The sequence below is a fragment of the Platalea leucorodia genome, assembly GCF_965183815.1.
Source record: "Platalea leucorodia genome assembly, chromosome: 3".
Taxonomy (NCBI): Eukaryota; Metazoa; Chordata; class Aves; order Pelecaniformes; family Threskiornithidae; genus Platalea; species Platalea leucorodia.
This window is the reverse complement of record NC_138825.1, coordinates 42031354-42059307: the sequence shown is the minus strand read 5'-3', so window position 1 is coordinate 42059307 and position 27954 is coordinate 42031354. Positions and strand designations below refer to the sequence as shown.

The window sequence follows — 27954 nt, the reverse complement described above, 5'->3', positions numbered from 1 at the left end:
AGCCCCGTCCCCGCAGGCTGCGGGCATCGCTGGCTTAAAGGTTTTGCATCTCTTCGGACGGCGGGAAGGAGCTTCGGCTGCGCGAGGTGCACGGTGGCACTCGCAGGAGCTTCTGGTGGCTGTGCTGCAGCCCAGCACCCTGTCTGCAACCTGACCTGACGTTCCTTGTGCAAAGATCGAGACTCAGCCTTGTGCTCACGCTTTTCATTTTCCCGACTGCAGTTTAAGCAACATCATGGGGATTCAGGGCCTGCTCCAGTTTATCAAGGAGGCTGCTGAACCTACCCACGTGAAGAAATACAAAGGGCAGACGGTAGCTGTGGACACCTACTGTTGGCTGCACAAAGGCGCTTACGCTTGTGCTGAAAAGCTGGCCCGAGGAGAGCCAACAGATCTGTAAGTCTTTGTTACGTTTCGGACTCGGCCCTCTTACAAATTAAAGTTTTGCTAGCTTGACATTTCTTGAGCTAAAATCTAAGTTAAAGCAGCTTCACTTCTTACTGTTGCTTCTGAATTCTCAGTCCCAGTTGTACTTTTTGGAAATGGAATTGTTAGCTATAAGTAAATAGCTTTCCAACTGTGCAAAATAAATATTGAAGTATGTATTGGGGGGGGGGAAACTCTGTAAAATATTTTCTATTAAAACACCAACGGTTAGGTGAGTGAGTTTGTTCTTTTTTTTCAGCATGTCTCGCTCTCAGTTATAATCTGGTCTCTCTGATGAGATTCTATAGATGTAACTCGTATGTTTCAAATTCAGTATTATTTTCAGGAACCTTATTTTTATGAAGTGATAAGTTTTTAAATACTGCTGTGACAAAAGTTGTAATGATACTAAGGAATTCTGATAGATGTGGTGTACTCTGAATAAGGTGTAAGGTTTTTTTGCTTAACATACTTTATTTTTAGTAAGAGTAACTTTTCTAATGTAACATGGATTTTTCACTTACACAGTTATTTCTAAGGAAGGAAATGAACAGAAATTGTGGTTGTATTTCAAGTTCAGCTTTGGAGCTTAGATCAGATATGCATGAGTTCTTGCCCATCTCTGGTAAACTGGGTTGAACTCTTGTTTTAGATTGAATATAGTTTTAAATGAAGATTAATCTTTGTCTTTTAAGAAATAAAGCTACACTGATTAGTCTAGATCAAACTTCACTTATGCAATTTTGATTAAATGTTTGACTGGAGGCAAGAAAGAGTTGGTGGTTTTCAAATAGGTTCAAATCTTTAACTCCTGCTTCTGTTGATAAGAACTGTAGAGTTTCATCCAATCCTGCTACCTGCCTTTGAAGGTAGTGGAGATCCCTCAGAGTCCTGAACAGGATACACTTCAGTTGAGAAAGAAATTGACTGACAGAAGAAACATTAAGAGTCATAGGAAACTTTGGAATAACTACACGAATATTTTATGACCAAATCTTGTTTCCATGCACGTATGATCGCTGATCTTAGACTAGCACTTTAACTATGGTGTAGAAAGTCTTTTCACACTTCAAAATTCATATGAATTGAGGTATTGTATAGCTACAGTCGTATTTGCTCCTGTCTTTCAAAAATCATAGTTATTTTTTGGTTTATGTTTTGTAGCACTAAATCCAGTTTCTTCACTGCTTAAATACTTAGATTCTAAGTGCTCCGAAGTCCCAGTCTCCCTCCCCTCCCTGCCCCCTGCTGGAACGGTTGCTTTTGCTGTTTTAAACAGTGTGCTTAAAAGAAAAAACAAACGATTTTTTTTTTTTTTTCATTGAGCATCATTTTAATGCACTTAGTGTTGACAGCAGTTATTAGATTTTAGTTCTGTGCTGCTGATTAAGTGATCTCATACAGATCTGTAAAAATAACAGGTAAGGAGATCAGAGGTCTAAGGAAATACGTAAAGTCTGGAATTCCCCACGAATATTTTACTAAGGGACAGGCTTGGAAGGCAGTGGAGGATTGCCTTCTGGTCCATTCACCGTCTTCACTGTTAGTACAGTTTGGGGAACTCTCCTGTCTTTTGGAATATATTCAGGACTGTGCCTGTGTTAGTATGGGAAAATAAGTTTGCACGTCTGTCCATAGCATGTATCTACCATCTGGAGAGAAGTGTGGGTAGTTCCACAGAGAGAGGTTTAATACCCTATCACTCCTCCAGCTCTACAAAAGTGCATTTAGTCTGCCTCTCATAAGGCTTCAGGGAAAGATAATGTGCTGTGCTCGTCTGCCTCCTCTTTCCCTGGCCATTATGAATTGTGTTGCTGAAACTAAAAAGATGATCCATGGTTTAACTTGTAAAGTTTTTGGCAGCGTTGAATCCTAATGTAGCAAAATGAAACTGAATTGTACTTGACTTCTTATTTCATTTTGTGTAGGAGTAGGGAGCAGTCAGTCCAGTTCTGAGTTGGGAGGTGGAGCATTTCTCTTGCGAAAAAAACAGCATTCAAGTGTTCTTACTCTTTTTGTGGTGCTGGGGAAATATATGGCCCATTAAGATTCTTGAACAATATTTAGTCCTAAACTTACAGTTCTCCTTTCCTGCAAACAGAAAACACGCAATAGACTTGTGCTTAATAGTAAAGTTTATCTTTCTTTTCTTACTTCTGTTATTGTTGATACAGTTACGTCGCTTTCTGTATGAAACTTGTTGATATGCTCCTGTCATTTGGAATTAAACCAATTTTGGTATTTGATGGCTGCACCCTGCCTTCTAAGAAGGAAGTGGAAAAGGCCCGACGAGAGTAAGTACTGAACTGTATTGATTTGCAAGCAAAGCAGCATGTTTAATGCTACAATTCATTTTTGAAGTTGAGAAACCTCAAACTTCAGCTAGGTAGTAATCTCTGGTAAACTTCCCTGCAATGTAGTGTTATTTCATTTAAATTACATTTAAAAATCATACAAACCTCTTCTTAGAGGTTTTATTCCAAAAATAGAAATGTACTTCATAAATGAAAGCACTTTTATAGAGGAAGGAAGTAAACCTCTGAGCGTTAGTTCCTGTAATGTATTAAAGGCTTTTAGTTTACCCGCCCTCGTGATCTCTGGACAAAAATATCTCTTCCCAATATAATTTTATTTTAAAATAACACTACCTTCCTCATCTTTCTCTACAAATAGTCAGGTAAACTTGTTTCAGGTTTGGATTCAGGTCCCTATATAATGGGATTTCTTGCTGAAGTGGTGAGAATTTTTCACTAGCGGTTTTTATTTATAAATTCTCATGGGACATATGCTTCCTTCAGCGTGGAGAGAACAATTTCCGATATTTGAAATGAAGTAAATGATGCCTTCTGTCCTTTAAACCAATAAGTATCTAGTATCAGATACTCCCAAATTCCATTAAATCTATTTTACTGCAACCTGAGAGTGGGTGCATCTCTTTTTTTACACTGCTGATTTCAGTTCCTGAGTTGTCACTGTTTTCTGAGAAAACATTGTAAATTTCAACATGCCAGTCTAATCGTCCTTGTCAATACAATAACTTAGTTATTCTTATGTTTTAAAAAATTATGCAGTAGAACAGATTTGGGAAGTGTTCATCTGCAAAACAACTTTTTTCCCCACTCTTCTACCTGTGTCTCTTAGTCCTTCCCGCTACTTGTTCTTTTAAGTGAAAAGTAACCTGAGGTTGGTGGATACTTTTGTTTATCTTGCAGGAAGCGTCAAGCCAGTCTTCTGAAGGGGAAACAATTGTTGCAGGAAGGGAGGCTGTCAGAAGCTAGGGAATGTTTTGGACGCAGTGTAAATGTTACCCATGTTATGGCTCATGAAGTTATTAAAGTAAGTTGTCAGTGCTTGATACTGCAAGTTTTAAAAAAATCTGCGTGGCAGGTAGCATGTTTTACTCTGCTTTTGTATGGCTGCATTACTACCTCTTCTATGTAGGCAAGAAAAATATTCCCTTCTTCTTAGCCTCTAATTGTCCTGCATACATTGGATTGTGTTAGGCACGGTTAACAAACTTTAACTTCACTTCAAGTTTATTATGCCCAGTTGTATAAATAATGATGACGTGTCAACTGAAATACATCTTTTCTTACTGCTACAAACTGACTTAACATCAACAGTTTTACATTTGCCGCACAAAAACTCAACAGCTTTGGTTGGTTGGTTTTTTTTTTTTTTCCCCCCCCTTAACTAGTTCCTGGGAATAGACCACAGAACAAGTTTCGGCTGCTTAAAAACCTTTCTAGTAGCTTTTTGCTATCATTCCACTGCACTCATAGGATCTTTATCAAAATAGTACTACTTTGGTTCTGGTGCTGCTTTCCTTTGTCCAAAATATAACTTGCATGAGTTTGAACCTGGGACCTGTGGTCAGGTGTAGTGAGCATAATGTTACAGGCCAACACAGGAAAGGTTGGTTTTGTAAACTAGTCTATATAGGTCTAAACTGCTTCAAACTTGATTTTTGAATATGAAATATTGGGCTCTAATGGGGTGGATGGGTGTGTGATTTAAAAAGATCACAGTTTCAGTTTTTTAAGGTAGAGGTTCTTATGCTTTCAGATGTCTTAATTACTGAAAATTGATGCAAAGTACTTGTATGCTTCTTGTTTATGTACAGGCTGCACGAGCCCGGGGAGTTGATTGTATTGTTGCTCCTTATGAAGCTGATGCTCAGTTGGCTTATCTTAATAAGATTGGCATGGTTCAAGCTATAATTACAGAAGACTCTGATCTTTTAGCTTTTGGATGTAAAAAGGTATGGAAGGAAATACTAATAGCCTTTTACCTTTCACTGATATCTTAAAAGCAGAGTTTGAAGTTGCCAAATGTGCTTGTTGTATGGATTTACTCTTCTACAGTAAATGACGGAAACAGAAAAGATGAGAATAGCACTCAGCCTCTGTTGTTTCCACTGGGTGCAACAAACTAGCTTATATGGGTGAAAATTATTGTTTTCACTTCCTCTTATTTTCCAGGTGTTTCTGAAAATTGACAAGTTTGGAAATGGACTAGAGATAGATCAAGCTCGACTAGGGAACTGCAAGCAGCTTGGAAATGTATTTACAGAAGAGAAATTCCGCTACATGTGTATTCTTTCTGGTTGTGACTACCTCTCGTCAATTCATGGAATTGGGTTAGCTAAAGCGTGCAAGTTACTAAAATTAGCCAACAATCCAGATATTATAAAGGTAAACTTGGTTTCGCTTTGTGTGTTGGCTTTTTGGGAGCCTATATCAGTATACATGAAATTAACACTGAATTGAAAATATGAGGGGTTCTTGACCTCCTCCATTTTGAGGAAAATGCTAGAAGAAATATTTTTTTACCTGTGCTTTAGAAAGATGCTGAGCTAGACTTAGTCAAGTGTTGAAGCTATTAGGTATTTAATGAAATACACCAAAGTAAACTTAAATAAAGAATTGTTCTAATTCTTCCAGGCCATATTCTATTTGAGGAGAGACTTAATTTTTTGTAAGGCTCTGGATTTTTTTTTTCCCCCTCATTACCTGCTCTTTCTTCTGGTTTTGTAGATAAGTTATTAGAACTGTTAATTGAAATCTGTTACTTTTGCATAAGTACACTTTTATCTGTGTGGGAGAGAGGCAGGATTTGGGAATCTTATGTAATTCTCTTTCTGCATTTAATGACATGGATACAGACATTTATATATTAAAAACATTATGAAAGAAAAGTTTGGTATGGTGCAAAACAAAAAGTAAGGTAGCAGGTTTTTTTCTTATCCAGCGTATGAAATGAAAACAAATCTAGTACTAGGAGATACAGAGGCTGAGAGAGTGGGTATAACATCTGTATAGATAGTAAGGGAGAAGAGAGGTTTTTAAGAGCTAATAAGAAAAATACCTTATGCGGCTGTCCTGGAGGCAGGTAAATCTAATCCAGAAAATCATTTAAATCTAGTCTAACTTCTTTCTTAAGTTACTTGTATGCTTTAGTGTTTTTTTCTCTCACAGGCTGTACACAAAGAACTATGAATTTTAGTTTTAAAATGTGTTTTGTATTATGTAAAGCAGGTATCAAAGCAACTGGTTTGGTTGGCGCTTGTAGAAGTAAAAAGCAAACTTTGAACTTTTCCCATATAAATCATGATTTCCTTTAATGTATCTCTTTTTGTGCAAAATATCAGGATTTAATCATTTGAAAAACTTTTTGCTTTAGTAATTTGTCATGTGATTCATCACTGCTATTATCTGACAGTGTTGGAAAGTCATGAGTGAGTCAAAAGATAGAAAGTAGTCCAACAGTGCCTGTTCAAACTCTTGCTTCTTAATGACATGAGTAAATTTGCCTGTATTTAGGATGCGTGGCCAAAACACAGCTGATGTTTTGTTTGGAGAGGAGGAGAAACTTTTGCCTCTAGCAATATGATAAACTTGATCTTCAAAAGAACATAATCTGCCTTCTGTGAAACTGGAAAATGTAGAGGTCGATGAATTATTAGGAACTTCTTTTAGAGCGGTGCAGTAACAATATATAGGAGGAGCTACCAGATCAATATGTAGTCTTCTGTGATGAGTAACCGAGGGGGGGAGAAATCTGAGTAGTTTTGCTTTTTTCTACCCTAAAAACACCCACATATTGCTTATGTGTTCTGATAATACGAATGATAAAATTTGATATGCATTGGTTATAACAAATATACCTTAAGGAGATGCTCTTGTATTTTTATTCAGATTTTGTATTTATTTATTGGACAAGAAGTATTTTATAAAGAGTTGAACTGTGTTATTGATGTGATTGTAAACAACTGGAATGTGGGAAAATAATGTACAAAACTTCTTTTTTCTTTCCCCTGTTCAAGTTGAATCTGATTGTTGTAACAGGACACACATTCTATATTTAATTACAAGCAAAAATACTTAATAATTGAAATGTATTTAACCTTTCATGTAACCTGTTTAAATGAAACAGCTAAGCAATTTTTTTCTTTGACAGGTTATTAAGAAAATGGGGCAGTACTTGAAGATGAATATAACAGTATCAGAAGAATACATACAGGGTTTTACACGAGCCAATAATACGTTCCTTTATCAGTTAGTTTTTGATCCTGTCAACAGAAAATTAGTTCCTCTGAATGCATATGGGGATGACATTGATCCAGAAACACTAATTTATGCAGGACGGTATCCTTTATGTTGAAACAGCAGAGTGGGGAAATAAGGGTGAGCAGATGTGGTATCTTACACTTTTCATTGTATTTGTGGTGTACTTATATTTTTCATTGCATCTCTGCTCTTGACTAAAGCCTGGCTTTTCTGCAATCTTAGAAAGTTTTGGTTTTTTTTTTCTTCTTCTTCTTTTCTCTTTTACTCTGATTTTAATTAATAAAAGAAAAGTACAGGAGGTAACTCAGTGACCTATCATTGACATATCGTTTTAGGTAGAAGTTATGGAATTTTTTTTTTCTTTTTAGAAAACAACTTGTTAAATACAAGTTATATTTAAACTGTTTAAGTCACTTTACAACTGTCTTTAATTTCTGCCTGTGTTAAGTGTGTTATAATCTCTGCCAGTTTAGTTCTTGCAATCTGTGTTCAACTTATTCCCTAATCTAAGCATTTCCTGTCTTACCAGATACCTCTTCCTATAGAACAAGTAGCATTTTGCCACATTTGTGCAGCATAAATTTCAGCATGGATGATTAGGAAAATGAAGAAAGAGAGGGGGCTGTTGAAGTAGTTACTATCTTTATATGTTCTTCAAGGTACCTAATTCGAGAAATTAAGAAAGATGGTAACTTTCCTGCTGATGATATAAGGTTTTCCTTTTGACTTCCTTGATTTGCCATGCACTGCAGATCTATTACAATTGCTGTTGCATCAAGATTGAGCCATGTGTAGCAGTATTAATGCTTTTGATTAATATTCTAGCAATGCTTTTTGGCACAAAAATGGGAAACAGCTAGTCTAACTTTCATGCTATGGTTCTTGAAATTTAATGTAATATTCAGATATTTTCCTTTAATATGATGGGAACAGACATTTTGGTGATGGTACTGCTTTTCAAATTGCCATTGGCAACATTGATATCGATACAATGGAACAAATTGATAATTATAACCCTGACACTGCACAGGTAACCTCTTTGTTCTGAAGTTATATATTAAGATTTTGATGTGGGTCTGAACATTCATGGAAAAATATGATTGAATATTATCTGCAACTGACGTGGCAGTGAAAGCTATTCTGCTATTAGAGAAACTGTATGCTCCCACACATGTATTTCTCATTTTTTCTACAAGTAAAATCTTACTTTTCTTGGCATTTGACTTTTAATGTTTGTTTTACTTTCAGACTTTTTTGATAAGTCCTTAATACTATTGACAGAAGTAACTGATTTAAAAGGAAAATTCTCAAGAGATTTGGATTTCTTCCAAGTATATAACTCTGAGGAAAGTATTTTCCCAGATTAGGTTTTCTGAATAGAAATAAAAAGCAAACTTTTAATTTTGTCTGAGATGAGCAGTTAGTCGCTTGGGCCATATTGGAATGAAGAAGTCATGGCAACACAAAAGAAAAAGAATTTATATGAAAAACATGAGAAATGTGGGAACAAAAAAGAAAACATTTGCGTAGAGTATGTCACTACTCATTGTGCAAATGTCAAAATGTCCTTATATGCTAAATCAGGAAATCATAAGTAGAAGGCAAAATTATGAACCTATGTCTTGTTTTTTAATTTTTTTTTTGTAGCCTGTGCAGCAGAGAAGTTGTGGCTGGAACGACAGACATACTAATCATGTAAATAGCATTTGGAGCAGAGACTACAAGCTTGGCCCTAATGCAGATACTGTTCCTCATAAAATGCATTTGCTAGAGAAACCAACAACCAAAGGCATGGAGAAGATAATTAGTGTTAAAGGGCTAAAACTTCCAGGGAAAGAGCTCTTAGCAAAAAGGCCAAGGAGTGGTATGTTTTTATTAAAATAAATATATAAATAACAGTAGAAGACTGTGAGGAGAGAAAGAATTCTATCTTTGACTTGATAGCATGAGATTTTAGACAATAAAAGTTAGAGTTAGGCCTCTGTGTTCTCTGTTTTCAACAAACTGCAAGACTAACAAGCCATAATATTAAAGCCTATGTAACGATTAAGGGTGGCAGCAAACTTTCAGCAGCACTTGATTTTAACTTTCTTTAATTTGCTATAAAACTTTGTTGTTTTCAATTTTAAGTTGTCATGTTTAATACTATCTGTTCTATTTTTAGATATTTTTGGTTTTAATTTCCATCCTATAATAGCTTATGAAGAAATGAAAATAACCTATTTTTCCTAGAGCTGACATTTGGCCAGACAGAAAATTTAAAGAATATTTTCTGTACTCTTCTAACACTGTGTTGCCTGTATCTCCTGTAGAGGTATTCTTTACTCCAACTTTCTCACTTTCTGTAGTAAATCTGTGCTATCTTGTCTTCTACACCACCTAAGTTATATGTGCCAAAATAAACTGTGGGCTTGTAATGGAAGGGACGCTTCTTTGTTCCCATTGTGCTCTATCTGATATGCTAAGTATTTTCTCTTCCTCCGTTTCCTTTGTTTTCTGATTATGCTACTAGGTCTCCTTTTTTGCCTTTGTTACACCTGATATCTTCCTACTCCCTGGTTTATCAAAATGTGTTGTTAGTTTAGCAACCTGCCTTTAAGTCAAATTTAGTTTTGCTTTCAAAGTGTTCAAAACAAACCAAACAAACAAACATGTTTCACTTCAGCTGTTCTGCCTTCACTCCATCTACTTTTTCATAGAAAGTTACTTTTAAGGCTATGTACTAGAAAACAACTGTGTTAGAGCCTTCTAAACTGTAATGTCAAGAATGTTCCTACCAGACCTTACTAATATTTTTAAGCCTGTGAGAGTAAGTATGTTATGCTCAATTCCCTTGTAACTGGATAATTATAGAACATGCTTCTACAATGATGCTTAAATTGTTTTTAGATTTAGAAGAAATCTCAGATGGAGATCTCTTGAACCAATATTCCTTTTCAAAAGCAAAAAAATTCAAAAAGGAGAGTGATCATGATGGTCAAGCACAAAAGAGTGTCTCAGCAATACAAAGCCTTGATTCTTCAGGGAATTCTGTCACTCAAGAAAGCTCTAACTCCCTGCCCAGAGTTAGAAATAAATTTGCTTCCTTTCTACAAAGGAAAAACAAAGAGAAGGATGCTGTAATTGTTCCAGGAACAAAAAGCAGGTATGCTTACATCACATGTCTCAATAAGTAGCAAAGTATTATTTGCTGTTCTGGTTGCTGAAATAACCTGAATACTGAAAATGAGAAAAATGCTACCTCAGACCTTTTTTATTCAACTGTATTAATGCACCTGTAATCCTGAGCTGAGATGGAGAACGCTTTGTGCTAGGCACGCTGTCTATGTGTGAGGTAAATAATATCAATTTTTTACTGCAGAAATGAAGACTGTGTGAGACTATTCAATACAGTCTAGCCTCTGGGTATCAAAATTAATTAGGAATTGGCCATACTTCTTTTCCAGGTAGAAGTCATATGACATAACTCAAAAAAAAAAAAAAAAAAAAGTAGCTGTTTTGTGCCAAATATGTAAGAAATGAGTGACTACATTGACTTATGTTGACAGGGTTTTTTGTTTGTTTTATTAAAGCCAAACCTGGTCAACTGCATGACAAATACCTATTCTTATCCCATCCCATTCAGTTGATGCTTCTGATCTTCGCGCCAGCACTTTGAGAAGGAGGACTTTGGGCTTGTTAGTTTGGGTTTTTTTTAATTGGCTGTGTGTTATGGGTTTTTTGGTAGCATTTGGCCACAGCTACTTGAATTGGTTTTACAAAGCATTATCACAATTGTGTCTTATTGTGTAATTTTTATCTTAAATAATTTGAATATTTTTGAGCAATGTAATTTTACAGAACAGTCTTAATATTGATGTTCTTTAGCTTTAACGCACACCTTCCTGAGCTGAAAGTTTTGTTATGTGGCATCAAAAATTAAAACTTGGCAGTGATGGTAGGTTCTTCTCTAAAGCAATGCTCAGTTTCTTAAAAAGCTCTGACTTGTACTGAGTCTTAGATGCTGCTGCTATAGCATGGAAAAGAACTAGATAGGTTCTAGTTTCCTTGATAAGAGGTGCTGAAGTGTTTCACTACTGTTTAGCTTTATGATAATTAATGAATATATTCTTAAATTTTGTAGGATTCCTAGATGTTTCTTTTTCACATGAAGAACCTTATTAATATTTCAGTCAGTGAATGACACGTTTACAGATGCTTTTTTCCCTCTCTCTTTTTTTTTTTTTTACTGGTATCTGTTAAATGCCTCCCTGAGGGACTAAGACTTTGCCCATTGTCGAAATAATTTCTGTCTGCAAGTGCACTTCAAAAATAAAATTGATGAATAGAGACAACTACTGGATTTTGGAGATGACATACTTATTTGTAATAACTTTCTTCTCCCTTGCCTTCACCTTTTTTCACTTTTTTAGGTTTTTCTGCAATGATGCAATTATGTTTGAGCGTAATTGTGGTAGAGCAAAGGACGACAGTGATCTCACTCAAGATGTCGAGCAGGATTGCCAGAAACAGGAAGTAAAAGAAGTAGCAGAAGATGTTTCTCAGTTTTCAGAAACAGAAAAAACAACAAGGACTGTCTTTACGCCTCTTGGAGAAACACAGAAAAATTGCTTCCGGTGGTTTAGCAGCCTTGTAAATAATTCAGAAAATCCTGGTCCATCTTGTACTGTATTTTCACAGCAGTTTCACCAACAGACAAGCAACTGCGTGGTATCCCAGGAAGATCAGATTAATGGGGTACAAATAGAGAGTGGGGCAGTGTGTGGTGAACTGGTGGAAGAATCCTCCCACTTAACAGAACTGGAACAGCCATCACAGTCTCAAAGGTCTTGTGAGCCATCAGAATGTAGTTTGGAGTCTTCTGAAATACTACAAGTGTCTAACAACAGTTCAGATGCAGAAGTAAGAAAACTAGATGTTGTTTCAGCATTTGCTCTCACTTTAAATTATAAAAGAAATTAGGCAGCAAAGTCTTCTCGTCAAAATGATACCCTGCAGATTATGTAGCTTGTGCTAGTGAAACTTGTCAATGCTTAACATAGTTGTGTAGAATGACGTACTAGCTTAAATCAAGTCTGTTCTCTGGTTTTAGTTTGTCTCCAGTCTTTCTGCTGCTATCACTACAGTGGGTCATAAAAAAACCTTGTAGGCTAGCTCTTCTCTGCTTTTGTTAGTCCCTGAAGAAGTCCTTTCGGAAAGCGTATGTGTGTCACTGTAGTGTTGCTTGCGGAAAATAAGCCCAGGTTTTTGTATAAGTTCTTAGAATTGCTGAAAACATTATACCTTATAAAGTACATATGTGTAGATGTAAAAATATACATTGTGTATATAAAGTACATGTATGTAGATAAAGTACATATGTGTAGGTGTAAAAATATACATTGTGGAAAAAAAAAAAACAAACACACAAACCAACCTGTTTTAAAACCAAATTAATTTTCTCTTGAAGGAATCTGGGTCCAATTCAAAACTGACTGATGATCAATGTACTCAGTCTCCAGTATTTTCTGCTGTTCAAACCGACAGAAAAAATAGGATCATAAAGACCAAGGTAAGAATTCTTTTAACTTTACTGTGAGCTCTAATAAACTCTGAAAATCAGTTTTTGCTTTCTACTAGTTCATTCTAGAACTCTTTAATGAAAGAATCTTAAGCAATGCACATGTTGGCAAGAGAAAACTATATTCTTGTTCATCTATATCAGAGCTGAGATGAACTGTAACCAGGCCACCTGTGATTGATATCAGAGTTGCAACTTGTTTGGGGATTTTAAACACTCAGGTGTAAAATAAGAAGCCAAGCTAAGGCTATAAACCACTTCTTAATTTTCCTCAGGCATGCTAAATACACAGGTTTTATGATGCAAATTGCAGTCGTGTTCATAATCCAGATACAGTCACAAGACACGACTTGATTTCATTGCTTGTCTTGATAAATCTGCTAGTTTAGCAGTCTCCTTCCTCTTTGACTAGAAAAAGCATGTTTAAATTTCAAAATCTGGAAAGGTTTTAGTCAGCCTTTCTTGTTTAAATGTTTTAGTTAAAAGCCTTGTTAGACACTAACGAATCAGTATAGAAGGACAGTCAATTTTCCTTCAGAGCCTGCATTTCATTTATTTTTCCTATTGGTTGGACACCTGTAATTTGACTTCTGTGTGGTTTCTTAGATGTCTAAGAATAAACTTATATCCCTTGTCTTTGTGACTTTTCTAAAAGCTTCACTCATTTGTCTAGTTTACAAAACTTCTTTGACCTTAACACCTAAAAGTGCTCTAACTCCTTAGGCATTGTCATTAGAATTGGCCAAAAGATTCATAAGTCAAAGGAAGATGCTTTCATCCTTTCATATATACCCTTACTAACTTCTTTCTCATAGACAGACTAAAAATCACAAGCTTCTCTCTGCCAAACAAGAATATTGTGTGTTTTGTATAATAGTGACATCTTGTGGTTTTTGTTAGTAACTTCTGTGTTAAGCTGGAATTTACATCTTTATTCCTGAACACCTGATTACAAAAATTCATTAGATTAACATTTTGCCCACTTCTCCTCAACAAGACTGAGCAATGAAATGTAATCATCCTGCAATTCAGCATTTTGCTACTTTGTTTTTAAGAATGTCTTTAATATGTTTTGCTTAATGTTTTGCTCACCTTAAAAGTATATTGGGAGAATGAATATACTAAATATTGGGGAATACACAGTATGGAAGTAGTGAGGTAATATAAACATCATATATAAACAATTTTTCAGGATGCTTGGACCTCTTCAGACTTTAGGAATCTGCTGAAAATCCATGAGGACAGTAGGGTTAGTTTAAAGCAAGTGGCTAGTAGGAGGATTTTTCCCACTTATTTCCTTGGCCGTGCATTTCTTCTGCTTCCTTTATGTGCTGGAAATAATAGTTAAATTGAGTTGGACCAGAAAACTGACCTGACTGAAAACTATCTTGACAATAACAACTAAAAGGTCAATCATATTGGAACTTGGGCCCACCCAGACTCTCAGGCTTGTGTGAGTTGTAGCACCAGTGAGACCATTGGAACAAGTAGTCAGAATTGAAGAGAGGGGAGGTAGAGATAAGGAGCACCACTTTTGGCTCAGTTTTTCCCTTAGGATTGCTTACTGCAAGTGTAAAAACAAGGGAAATCTCTGCTGATGTTAAGTACAATAAAAGATACCAAAGGTAATAATGAGTTCCAGATTTAGAGAAGCAGCAGTCAGTCATTTAAAACATAAATTATTCTGATTTTGGTAAGCTGAATAATATAGCTGATCTATAGAGAAATTTAATAATTGGGGGAGGCAATCTGGGGAAGTTGTCAACTCTTATCAAGGTTCCAATCCAAAATGTGAAGTGCCTAGCTGGTCAATTCTAATATCAAAACTAATAGAAGCTTTTCTCTAACAGATCCCTGTAAGATAGTGAGCTCTTTAGGACCTTGTAGATTTTTCTGTGATGGTGTTCCAGCTGTGGCTTTTACTGCTAATTATTTTCCACAATTGCTATGAGCCCAGCAAAGGGGCTAATATTGACAAAAGAAAAGAGAGCAATCTACTCTGGTTTTAAGTTTCTTAGTGGGTGTTTGACATGAAGCTTTGCCTGCTTTTGGGTTAGTTAAGTTATAGTTCTGATGTAATTCAGTACCACAAATGTAAATGTAGGATTATGGGTGGCTTCACATGTGTTGCAAAATGGCTGAGGTGATTGATAGATAAACAGCAAAATACTATGAAATGGAGTTTAAGGATTTTATTTTTATTCTTCCTAGTATTCTTCTTCCAATTTTTACCCTACATTTTAAACTTTTTTTTTTTTTTTTTCCAAATTTTATTTGGGATTCCAAGATCTGCTTGGTCTATTCAAGTAGAAACATTTCAATAAAAAAACCTATATAACAAGTGTGTGTGGTGGTGGGGATGACAAAATGCAGTGTCATTTTGGAAAGAAATGGGGTATGAGTTCTCTTCGAAGAAAAGGCTGCCAACCAACACCTTTTATTTTAAGAAAAAAAAAGTTAGGTGATCAATAGCATATACATGGATGAGGAAGAGCTATTTGCATTAGTTAAGTGAAGCACCTGAAGTAGGCAGAGCTGTGCCATCTTCTAAAGATGATCCAGCAAAACAGAAAAGATGATTCATTTAGAGCAAAATGCTTTATTCTTAACATTATCCAAATGGGAAATATGAGCATTGTTTACAACCTAGGTGTCCTAAACTAATCTTATGTACCCAACTGTAAAAAAGAGCTTCTTACAACTGTAGACAGTCACCATCTCTTTTGTAGGTATTATATTTTGATAATTATGTTTTGATTCTCATAATGACAGACAAAAGCTAAACTAGCAGGCTGGAACTGAGTGATCACTTAGAAGCTAGTAATTGTGAGTAGTTCGTATTCTACAACAAAATGGCAGAATGGCTCAAACAGTAAAAAGTTCCAGTGCTTCTAAATGGTGATTTCCAAAAAAATTGGGGAAAACGATAAGCATATGTAAGGCAGACAAAAATGATGGAAAATGTGAATAAGCTATTTGTGACCTTTTGCCACTTGTGAACTTATTTGGCAAAGAAAGTTTTAACTTTGTCTAAAAGTACATTACATGTATGATTATGCATGTATAGTACAAAAGGGCAGAGTGATTAAATAGATAGCAATAGGTATAACTTTTAATTTACGAAATGTGGTAAGCTACTCACAGAAAAAGAAGTCCTGCAGATCAGGCTTTAGTGTGTTTCTTCTATTGTTAAAATAAACTCGTTACTTTTTGTGCATGAAGTTCCAGAAGGCAAAAATTATCAACAATGTTGTATCAGTATTAGAAAGTGTGATAGCAGCAGTCTGAGTAGCTATCAGCCAGTTAGCCTGGTATTAACCCCAGAAAAAATGACAAGAATATAAGAGATAGTGGTAAGGGATGAGAATATGAAATGTAAAAATCACACTAACTGACATAATTATAGGAATTAGGTCATGTCAAAATGAGTTTCATGTACTTGTAAATGTGAAAAAACAGATTAAGTGTTTGGAAACTGGTAAGTGAATTGAAAATGAGGCACACATTTTTTAATGATATGGGTGGTGAATAGCTAGAATAAATTATATAATGAAGCCATGTATTTTTCTTTTAATTGATGTGTTCAAACTTAGAACTGGTTGCATTTGAGAGAGATATTCTGGCCAAGCACAGCTCTTTTGAGTTCCAGGTACAGAAACTGGATAAGAAGGTCTGACTAGAGGTCTAATGATCCTTGGGGTAATCATACTGATATCTGTGCCCTGCTTAGATTTTTGTGAAAAATGGAGTCATAGATATCACATAGAGTGATACCAGAGTAGGTTCTCTTAAAATTCTGAAAGTTGACATTGAAGAGTTTTTGTTGTGCTCTCATGTAAACGGATGAGAAAATAAATGTTCAATAGACTTTTAAAACTGCATTCAAAACAAATGTGTATTTGCAACCTCTTAGAATACAAAGACCTATGGAAACTGGTTTGCCAGTTCTTACGGCTGCGTTCCATCTAATGTATTTCAGATGCCGTTTTTTAGATTATAGAAGCTATCGAAATATACCTTGTTGTGGCAATTCAGATTGCATTATCTCAACACAATGTAAAGCACTTTATTTTTGATTATAAGCTTTGCAGCATAATATCTGTTGCTTACAAGTTGTCATTTTAATAATTTGTGCTGTAATTTTAAAATCTCACAGGTTCCTGGTTTACATAAATCCAGTTGTATAGGATCGCGTATTGTAACAAAGCTCAAGCCATTGATACCAGCTAAAGTCAGCGGATTAAGCAGGAAACTGTCACCTGTGCAGAAGAGAAATCACTGTGATGCTGAAAATAAGCTGGGACTGCAAGCCACCATTAGTGAACTCCGGAAAAATTTCCAATTTAAAAGGTGAGTTGCTTTAACTCTTTACTTAGCACCCTGTATACTTTTTTTCCAAAGAAACAATTTTCAAAGCATACTCTAAATGTGTCCTCCACACAATTCAATAAAGATAATAGCTTAAGATAGATATTTTCTACATACTTTTTTTTAATGTCCTAAGCTTGATATAACCATGAATTGTGGTAAATATGCTCTTTTAATTACTTTTTTCTTTCTAACCAGGAAAAACTCTCACCTAAAATTCATTTATTGAAGTAGTACATTTAGTTTAACATAATTTATATGAAAATCATTACCATTGTTTGACATCAAATACCAAAAAGGCATTTCTTAGTCTAAATGCAAAAGCTGCATAAAACTTGCTGAACTTAATTGAATTCAAGGTTGTTTCTATTTAACTTTGTGCCTTTCACATTTTGAGATGGCTGATTGTCAGGACTGTTCTGCTTTCAAGATGATGGTGAATTCGTGGAATATTTCTGTTAGCTAAAGTCTCTGGTTACAAGAGACATTTTTGTACATTATAAAATGCTATTGTTTTCCCTTGTGCAGATGACTTGGCTAACTTGAAGTTTCTGCAAATATCTTCAAGGTTTGAACTTGAAGGATAATGATTATTTAAAAAAAAAAAAAAGTGTAGGTATCCTAACTTCCACTATTTCCATGGGCTCAGGTAAAAACTCCTGGTAGCAAAGCTTTCCCAGCTCCAAGTAGCAATCTCAGCTTAGAATAAATAAGTCTTATTTAAATAAAATTATTATTCTCATTAACCTGAAACAAAATGTGAGTAGGACAAAAGTATTCTCTTTGCACTGAGTAATAAATGTGACATTGGTGACCATGTGTTAAGTCAGATGAATATATTTTAGTAAGTTTGGGCCTTATGGTAGGCTATTATAAACATACGACTAATTTCTGTTTAAAAAAAAATTACGGTATTAACATTTTTAGAAATATTACTTTTTATTATCCTCTTGATGCGGATTAAGAATGACAGTTTCAAAGAGGAAGTGAAAATGTGTGTATGTATTGCTTGACCTCTAATTGGGAGTGTCTGACCAGGCTTGTTCACAGGGAGAAAATTCATATATTTTGATTTATCAGAATACAGGCAGATAGAACAGAGTGAACCTAGATGGCACTCCATTCCTTTTCTCTGCTGATGGTTGCAAGACTTAGCTCCCAATATCCACATTTTATCCATCCAGTTCTGGTTGATCTGTACCTTCTGGGTATATACTGGGGATATATATTTTTGTATATATTACTTACTTCTATGTACATAAAGTACTTCTTTATTAGCTTTTAGGGGATTCTTTTCTTAATTTATTTAACAAAAAGGTGGGTTTTTTCACTGCCAGGACTTACTTAGCTCTGAGCATTGTTTATTGGTTTTAGATTTTAAAATGTTTCTAATTTAGCCTTATGTCTTAAGAATTATATTGTCTGATGGCAAATAAATCATGTGGGACACTAATCTGTTCTGTCCTAATGTCAAGACTCATGGGATATATATATATATGAAACTACAGTTATTCAGAAGACTTAAATGTTAAGGAAGCATGTACAACACCGAGTAGGATGGGGTACATACAGTCTTTCAGATATAAAGCTAATAGCTATCATTCTGTCACAGGATAACTGGAACAGTTGAAATCACTTTTAGTGAAGTTGTTCGGTTGTAGTGAAATTGAAATTAAAACTTTCCCTCATAACTTTTTATTTTGGGCTTATTCACAGATGTGTGGGTAGTTAGTTGAGGGGTCTTGCTTTGTTTTAACCCGCATGTTCTTACAGGCCTGTGGTTAGAAACATATACTATCATAACATTCTTGGGTCTTGTTTCATCTTCTTTTTGTGCAGAGAGTACGAAAAACTTCCTTCTTGTAAAAAGTCAGATCCATTGTCTCCAATCAAAGATAATATACAGCTTACTCCAGAAACAGAAGAAGAAATCTTTAATCATCTGGACCGTAGTCATGTTCAGAGAGCTATATTCCCATGAACTGTATGCTGTGCACAATAAGATGCATTTTTAATCATTGTCAACATTTACCTTCTGGATATTTCATCAATATAGAAAAGATGCTTTGAACACCAACTATATATTTTAGTCTGACTAGTGATTTGTCATCTTTTTTTTATAAAAGCGTGAATTGAAAGGTACAGTTCTGTACTGACTGGAATAAAATCCTTCAGATGCCTGTGTTCTCTTATTTAAAGTCCCACACTAAACTCTTCTCCAAACCTTTTTCAGCTGCCCCTGGGCATTTTATGTAGGTCACATATGCAATCCAAGTTTCTACAACAGCTATGGCTTTGCCTTTGCACAACAGCAACAGAACAAGTTTGTGTCTTAATTTTTCATAGTTGATAATTTTTTTTTGCCTCTTCCATCTTTCCTCTTGAGCCTAATCTGGCTCCAAGACAGGAGTAAAACTGCTGTTCAGTGTTCATAACAGCCTTCACTATACTTCCAACACTGATAACTAATTCTTTTCCCTGTAAGGTAAAATCTGCTCTCTCAACAGTTAGCTTTTTCTTTGATACAGTCATGTTATTGGTGGGAATAACTTGGGGACTGCAGAAAGGAATATCACAAATACTTGGTCCCCAAATTCTCAGATTAATAGAATGATCTCTGAAGAAATACAGTGTGTTCCTCTGTTTTACCTGCTCTTTCCACGTTTGTAGTCTTATCCAACAACAGACACACAAAATATCGGTCCTCAGAGCTAAGGGTTACAAAAAAGCATTGTCCTCACAACAAACCAAACTTCAGTCTTCAACAACCAATCAACTAAAGGGAAAGAATCTAGGAGACTAGGGTCCTTGCTTTGGATGACTGAATTATCATGAAATAATACGGTGGGATTTCTACCTTTAAAATCGGAATTTGAATCAATGTAAAGATATGTCTAAATTTTTTTTTTTTCTTTTTTTAGGAAAGGATAGTATCTCTGCAGCAGATAAAGGTAGAAAAGGATATCTTAACCTGTGAAATGTATCCTTTCCATTCCTGAGATGAATACTTTCTCTCCATCTTTGAGCTTTTCACAAAAATTTAAAGTTTGAAATTGACCTATGAGAGGCAGGTGTTTTTTTTTTTTAATTGCACTGTACTTTTTTCTCTTAAAGAGAATCTGCATCTATGTAGCTAAGATCACCAGCTGCATTAAATTACAAAGAAGCTGCTTACAAGAGTACGTTATGTGTACGTTTGTGGGAGCAGTCCTCTTATTTCCACATTTGTGTTGAAGGTATGGGATATAAGGAATTGAAGCAATGATGCTCTAGGACAGACTTTTCATATGTGCACCACTAGAAAATCCCTACTCCTGAAAAGCAGAGGTTTTTAACATTGATCTTCAACAAGAATTTGTCTCTCTGGTATGATGTGACAAATAAAGGCCAGGGATAACTGGTTTTGTGTTTTCAGTCGTAGAACTATTGCCTAGAACGAATTTTTATGTGTTGCTACTGATATATTAATAATGACAGAATGAATTTTTGAAGGGAAAACAAAAATAATTTGTTTTCTTCCATTGCTTATTTATCAGTGTGGGAGTTGCAAGGTTACTGTGTACAGTCCATCCTTGCCTGTTGCCTGCCTCTTCAGTCAAAGAGCCACTTGTTCCTGCTTTAGTGGATCATCAGAAGAGACAAACTACTTGTGTTTGTATTTTCAAGGACAGGTAACTTTAAGGTAGTATAGGACATCTTACCTGCAAGCTACATGTGTGAAAGCAGTGCCGACTCTTAATTCTGTTGCTTGCAAATACTGCCTTACCTGTTCTTGTAGTTCATTTATTGAAAATACTATCACTTGTTTTACTCTAGCTTCTTTGAAGGAAGAATCAGAGGAAATAAAGCAAGTGTGATACATACATCCACATTGACACTATTTTGTCACAAATGGGTGCCCTGATTTTTTTTTTTTTCCTTTATCATCCTGTATGGACAGAAGAGTAAAAATATAATTGATGATGCCTTAAAAGGCATAGGGCATGTAATAACTTGCTGCAGTGCTATTTCAATGGTAGGTGCTAGAGGAATTATTCATGCAAAAGTGCTTCTTGATTGCATTCCATCGTATGGTCTTAAAGTAGATTTCTTAAAAATACTTCCGTTTAATTTCTGGTTTGTGCTTTGGAGGTCTTGGGTTCTGACTTCACATTATAGGGGATTCTTTTCAGAAAGCAGCTACTAGAGTAGAGGCCTCTATTACATTGCATGTAAGTATATAATTCATGTAAGCATATAATAGCATGTAAGTTTTATAGTTAAGTGCGGAGTTCTTGGGTTGGTGTTTGTGTTATGAAAGATACGATAACATATATGCAAATGAATTTGTGCAAGACTTTATTCCTGAATTAAAATTTACCCTGGGTTGGGTAATACTCCATAGTAAAAATTATTCAGTATCAAAATAGGAGAAACTGTTACAGGTTATGATGAGGGGGGAGATAAAATAAAACATGCCCTAATGAAAAAATAAGAAAGAAAAGAAAAACTTGGAGAGGAGGAGGAGGGAGAGTTTGGTTGTTTTAGAAAGCAGGCATTTGAAAATTGGAGGATATGAGGGTGGTTGGAAAACAAGAAATGAGTAGGAAGAAATGAAAGCAGATGGCAATTTGGAGGCATATGTCTTTGTGTGTTGTTTGCTTTTTAATCTAATATTCTTTTTACTTTTTCAGTTTCTATAACTAATGTTCTCTAATTTTACCAGCAGAACTTCAAAGTATTCTTACAAAGTGGATGGCATTGCTATATCCTATTAAAAGGGTGAATCTGGCCCAGAAAAACTAAATTTACGAATGGTGGTCTAATCAAGCTTCACTCTTGAAAGTGCTGACTAGCCATTCCTTCAGCAGGATGGTCATATGAACTGCAAATATTCAGTATCACAGAGAATTAATATGAGAGTCTGTGGTCATCCAAATCAAGTAATGGTTTTGAAACTGTAGGTAAGTGACTTGTCCAAATTCAGCTGAGTCTTTCTGCTTAAATCTTTTTCTTCTAATTACAACAGTTGGTATTAACCACATGTTCTCTCTCACATAGATCAATACAGTAGTTAGTCATTTTTATAGGACTGAAGAATATTGAAAGACCATAGGGCTTTGCAAACACATTGTAAAAACCATTGTTACATTTAAATAATAGTACTTTAATACAATTTGCAACACTGTGGCATTTTTTGTATATTATTGACATACTGTTACTTTATTAAGTACTAGAAGCTCACAGTATTCAGATTCTATGTATCAATTAGTGTATGTTAATTTTGTTGGTAACAAAAAAGGTTACAATTCTGAGGTGGTGAAGCTAAGAGACAATTCTTTGCTTTTACTGCTTGCATCAAAAAATAACTACCAGCTGATTGTTTCAGCAACGTCTTAGTCTAGGAAGTATGTGGTACCAAACTAAAATTATCAACATGGGAGGGAAGAAAAAGGGAGGAATTACTTTCTGAACAGTAGAGGTCATTTTATACTGATAACAGGCCTGAATCTGGCCGCAGCAATGCAGGATTTGGTTGTAACAGTCTAGAAATGAATATACTTGTTGCTCCTATGGCTTTCTTGTGCTATTACATACCTTTGAGTTTGGCGGTGAAATGACAGGTTGTCTGAATATTTATGCCAGCTGGGTAGGTAATGCAGAAACCAGGCAATGTAGTTTCAAGAGCAGAGTCAGGAAGACCTTTAAGCTGATAGCAAGAGGACAGGAGAGAGAAGGTATGGGGAGGAAAAGGCAAGACTAAAAACAATTCCTGAATTCATTAGCTCAAAAGTGCTATACAGCTATAGTTATAGGATGAGCTACTGTCAAATTATTATTTCTCACTGGAGTGCATAGATTCAAGTACCCTTAAAGAATAACTGTCACAAATACAGGCTTCAAGCCTCTCTGTTGTAAAATACTGATGACGTATCTAAGGAATTACGGATGGCAAAAGCAAATCATATCAAGAATATTAGAAAGGGCTCTAGATGATGAGGCGCTGGGACTGGTGAGGCCTTCATCTACTTTTTTGGTGGTATTTGGTAAGTCACACCAGCTTCCATATCCTCAGGATAGCCCATATGGCAAAGAGCCATTTGAATACATAAAATAGAGCAGGCAGAGAGAGTACAAGACAGAGAGACTATGACTCTACAGAGACTATGTGTCTGCACTGTGCCAGAAATAGAATGAATTCTGCACACAAGAAAAAGTTGTACTGGATGATGAAAACTTAAAGGTGCCAGGGAAGAGGTAAGGAAAAATGGTATAACAAAATTTAGCATAAAAATGAAAAAGAGCAGGGAGAGTTAATAACAAAACAACCCTTCTAGGGAACAGGATTGAGGGGGTGTTGGAAATCAGAAGAGGTGGAGAATACTTGCAGCAGGAGGTAACTGTGCTGGAGAAATGCGCATATATATCTCTGCATATCTCTATAGACATTTAAAACTTGTCTCCTTCAAGCTCAGGTAGAAAAGCAACTTTTCAGAAGTATTCAGAGGTTTAAGATGATTCTTTTTGGCTGATGTGGTAATATTTGCTTTGAATGAAAGACAAACTTGAGAAAAGGTTGCCTCTGCTGATGTATTTGCACAGCAAAGTATTAAGTATAGGGGAGATTCCTCTGGTACTACTGCAGGAGAGGTAGTAAGTAGGTATTTTTCTTCATACTGCAAATCCTGTATAACAGTCTTTTCAATTCAAGAACATTCTAGTAGAGACTAAGAAGCTCCATGTTTAAAGCATGTATTTAAAACTGTTTACATCCTCTTTGTGTCTGCAGAATGAGTATTCTAGGTATGCAGTGAATTTTGTCAGATTTTACAAGAACATAAGTTTAAATTGAGGTACAATTAATGACTTCTGTAAGAAACAGATAGGGACACCTCTACTGTGTCCTGTATAGCTTATGTAATGCAATAAAATATACCATTTCATCAGTTTAAAATCTGATGCTTTATGTATATGCTGCATCTAAATTAATTCTATTTTTTTTTATCATCTGTGATCACTTCTTAAAACTAAATATTCACCTTCACTTTAGACTGAAGAGCAATGGTCTGTGGTAAATTACATGCGTTACTGCCCCATCTGGAGTAGGACCTTCTTCCTTGTTTTCATTGCTGAGTTCAGCTTATGCATCCCAAAATGCACCATCCGAGAGTACTGTTGATCTCCAGTTCTTCTCTGTGGAAAGTGGGACTACACATTTTCTTCTTTCTTATAGAAGTTTGTAGGAAACATTAGGTCAGTAGGACTAAAATGCTTGTCAGGGAGACTTGCCTTGTGTGAAGGATTGGTTTCTGTTCCAATAGCTCTCATTCTCCCCAGACTCCTGTGCTCCAGGCAAAATCTTACTTTTAACAGATGTAAAATTCTGGATTTGGAACATGGCATATACCTGTGTGAGGTCCTGTTTTGGGAGGGATTCTTTAATGACTTCGAAGTAACTGTGTTTAGTGTTACAAATGTACATATGACCTGCAGCAAGGCACTCTATAAATGTTTGAGGTACATAGAGGGCATACCAATAAGACAGACAAGACTGAGTTTGGCAAGATTACAAGTTTTATTCTTTGCATTACTTTAAAAACAACAGTTAATATGAACTACTCCAGAGCCTGTGTCAAACAGGACTTTAGGATTTTGTTTAGCTTGTTTCAAGTTCAGTATCTCAGGGAGCACCAAGTTTTGGGTTTGTGGTTTTTTTGTTTTGTGGTTTTGTTTTTTTTTTTTTTTTTAGAAAACATCTTGTTTAAGTACTTGCAGTGAAGGAGAAATCATTGCAACACTTGTAATAGCACAAGCAGTAAAATGATGGATTTGCTTTTTAGTTTCATCCATTGGCTTGTGTTACTTTTGGCTGCTGTGTTAAAGGAGGTCAGTTCAACAACATTTATCTGTTAGTTACCTCATTTTAGAAAAACAAATCAAGGGAGTGACCAAATGTATTTCTTCTAAGCTCATACTAGTTGGATTTAATTATGTTATTGATTTCTCTGAAATGATTATTTTCTTTCCTCATTAGCAATTTCTGTTAGTATTCAGCAGCACTCACTATTAAACTCTGAGTGAGAGAGCTTCCGGAAATATAGTGGTGCTTACCACTTTTTGAAGCCAAATGAATTTTATTTTTGTCAGCTCTTTACAGCTGGAAGTGGACCAGAAGCTCTTGTCTGGCCACCTTGCTCACTGCCAGAAGGTGTCAGTACCTCCGTAGTAGCAAAGGAAAGAAACATGGCTTAGATCTTAAAATATTTGGGGGGTGGTGGTGGTGTTAGTTTTAATTGGTTGGTATTTGTTTCTTTAAAATAAGCTACTTATCTCGGTAGTAACAAAAAAAACTGTGCAGCTTGCCCCCTACTCCCACTGTGAACATATTTATGCCAATTCAGAGCTGGTTACAAATGAGATTAATGAATCAATTAATTTTACACAGACCACTAAACTTTTTGGCTGTCAACAGCAGAGAAGTTTCCTACTTTCTCGTTTTTAAACTAAACTTTCAAATAATTAAAAAAAAAATGTTACCACATTCTTACTAATTAGCACTCTCCAAACAATAATTTTAAAGTGCTGTCAAGTGAGAGGAAAACAAGGAGTTGGATTGCACTTGAAAATGCATGTGATGCGTTATTTTGTTTAACAGAGCTTTTAAACTTAAGCCTAATAAGACTGCTTCCTAGAAACTTAAAAATCCAGATGATACATTTTTAATTCTTGCAGTGCTTGCAGTTAACTGTTATAAAATTATGGTAGTATTTTTAAGAAACAATTACCCTTCCTGCCCCCTGTATTTGAAAAGTCTTCTTGTTTAATCTTGCTTTTAGAGGAGGTATGCAAAAGTGGGGTTTTTTTCTTATACTCTAAAGTGAGGGAATTGCAAGTAGTAAACAAAATAAATTACATCTTAACTTAGTTAACTAACTATGAAATACTGTTATCAATAATAGCATTGGCTAGGGCATTTTTCAGATGTTTACTCCAGCTGTTTACTGCTTCTCTTCAAGCTGGATAAATTGGAACAGTTTTGTATACCAGCCTATTTAAGTTGCTCATGTCTGTAGAAGTCCATTGAATCCCTGCTTTGCTGCCATCACCTAAGTCACCTTGGGCAAACTTCTTAATTTCCCACGCTTCACTTTGCAGTTTGTGTAATGAGAATAAGAACTGTTCCAGTCCTACTCTCTAAGGATAAGTTTGCAGAGATTTGAAGAGTGTTTGTGTCTAGAGGCAGAGAGAAAGGTTTTGAGGCATATTCCAAATCCTAGCCTGATTACTTAGTTACTTGTTTGTAACTTTTTATATATGGAGCCTAAACTTTTTATCCAAAAGTGACCCAGTTTTAAACTGCAATGAAGTGTTATTCTGATAGGTGAGTTATCCTTGTTTATTACTACAAGCAATTGAGTTGAAGGGATGCAAAAAACAGAATTGAAATTGTCGTTGTCCACGTGATCTTTCTGATGTATCCAGCTCAAAGAGAAGCTGCAAGGATTAAGATAAATACATATGAAATTTACTGAAATACAATCATGCAACTGGCAGAGTACTAGTTCCAGACTTAAAAAAAAAACAAAGAAAAATTTAAAATTATACATTTAGTGGCATGATTTTATGTTGCTGTGAGTTATGTTGAAGTATATGAAGAGAATTAATACATCTAAATTCATATAGGATACAGCAGAACACACGAGACAACTCATTGTGGTCACTTAATGGAGAGGCCCACATTTCAAGAGGTCCTGTTATGGTTCACCACAAATCTCAGGACAGGGATGATTCACTTCTCTCACTATTTTTGCCTTCTCATCAGCTCATGAGTTGAGACCCCACTTGTAGTAAACTGATTATTCTCTTCTTTAAAAGAAAAAAGGCTGATATATGGAGCCTTTTGATACCATTGTATTTTTACAATACTTAAGGACTTGCTTAAATACTTGTTTAGTATTTCCTAGTTGGTGCAAAGTCAAATGGTAGACAGGGGAGATTCTGCTCTATTGTACTTGGATTGACACTTAATTCTCCTGCTCATTTCTGCATGCAAGTGCTCAGGCATAAGGAATTTGGAATACTGCTACTCAGAAAGCCAAGAACCGGCATCTTGGGGAGGTTCAGCATCTTCTAGTATTGATTCCCCACAATTCATTCAGTTGAAAATTGCACATACATTTATTGTGTAATAATAATTTAATTAGTGATTGTGATTCTTTATAGTCAAGGAAAAAAACCCAGATATTTTTATCATATTTGTATTTATACTCATCAGAAAAAGAGGTAACCTCTCAACCTGAATAAATACACTTGTTCTGTGTAGAGTTGTAGTACCTTGACATGGGAAGATTCTGGGAATTGTGAATGCAGAACTGACTTCTTAATTTGGTTAATTGGCATTGTTGTCACACCTGGAAGTGCTGAAACAGTTGTTGCTATATAGGGGCTAGTAATACTGGCTAAAAACAATATTAAATTCTGGTACAGAAGGTAATGTTAGTGAAAATTCAGACCATAGCCGTCTTGTTCATTATTCTCTTGTTTAGAATTTGTGACCAAACTGGGAAAAATGCCTGTCACAGAAACCATTCATGTGACACAAATGTAAATAGTTTTAAGTAGAATAGTTGGCAAACAGGCTTTCAGCAGATAATTGTTCATTCAAGGCATTCAGTGAATGCATGTGAATGTGGATGTTTTGAGGTCAATTAGCAGTCATGTTTACATCATTAGCATAATTTTTTTTAACAATTAGCTAATTTGGCTAAACTAAAAACAATTTCAGTTAGTTGACCTCTCAACTTTTTTCTCCGATCAAGACCATTTAAAATTAGTTAATGCTAACTTTAGGATATTAAAACTGGTTTTTATTAGCAAATACAATGACCTTCAATGTTCACCTGAATTACAATGGACATTTTAAAAAACTTTTTAGCTAGAACTAAATAACATAAGTATTGATTTATAAATCACTTCTAGAGTAAATATAGAGAATACTGACTTCTGAGATTATGGTTGCTAAGTATAAGAAACCATTGAACATTTTTTTGG

At 35.4% G+C, this 27954-nt stretch overlaps 1 protein-coding gene across 1 annotated transcript; it reads left to right on the top strand.

Annotated features, from left to right (window-relative positions):
* Nucleotides 1–235: 235 nt before the first annotated feature.
* Nucleotides 236–18904, top strand: EXO1 (exonuclease 1; the record flags this gene model as incomplete). The annotated part of the gene is made up of 13 exons (XM_082307348.1): nt 236–396; nt 2601–2720; nt 3639–3762; nt 4550–4687; nt 4908–5120; nt 6886–7073; nt 7929–8025; nt 8643–8859; nt 9885–10140; nt 11408–11897; nt 12445–12546; nt 16712–16905; nt 18763–18904. The coding sequence occupies 13 exons, from the start codon at nt 236–238 to the stop codon at nt 18902–18904; spliced, it is 2442 nt and encodes an 813-aa protein (XP_082163474.1).
* Between the last annotated feature and the right edge of the window lie 9050 nt (nt 18905–27954).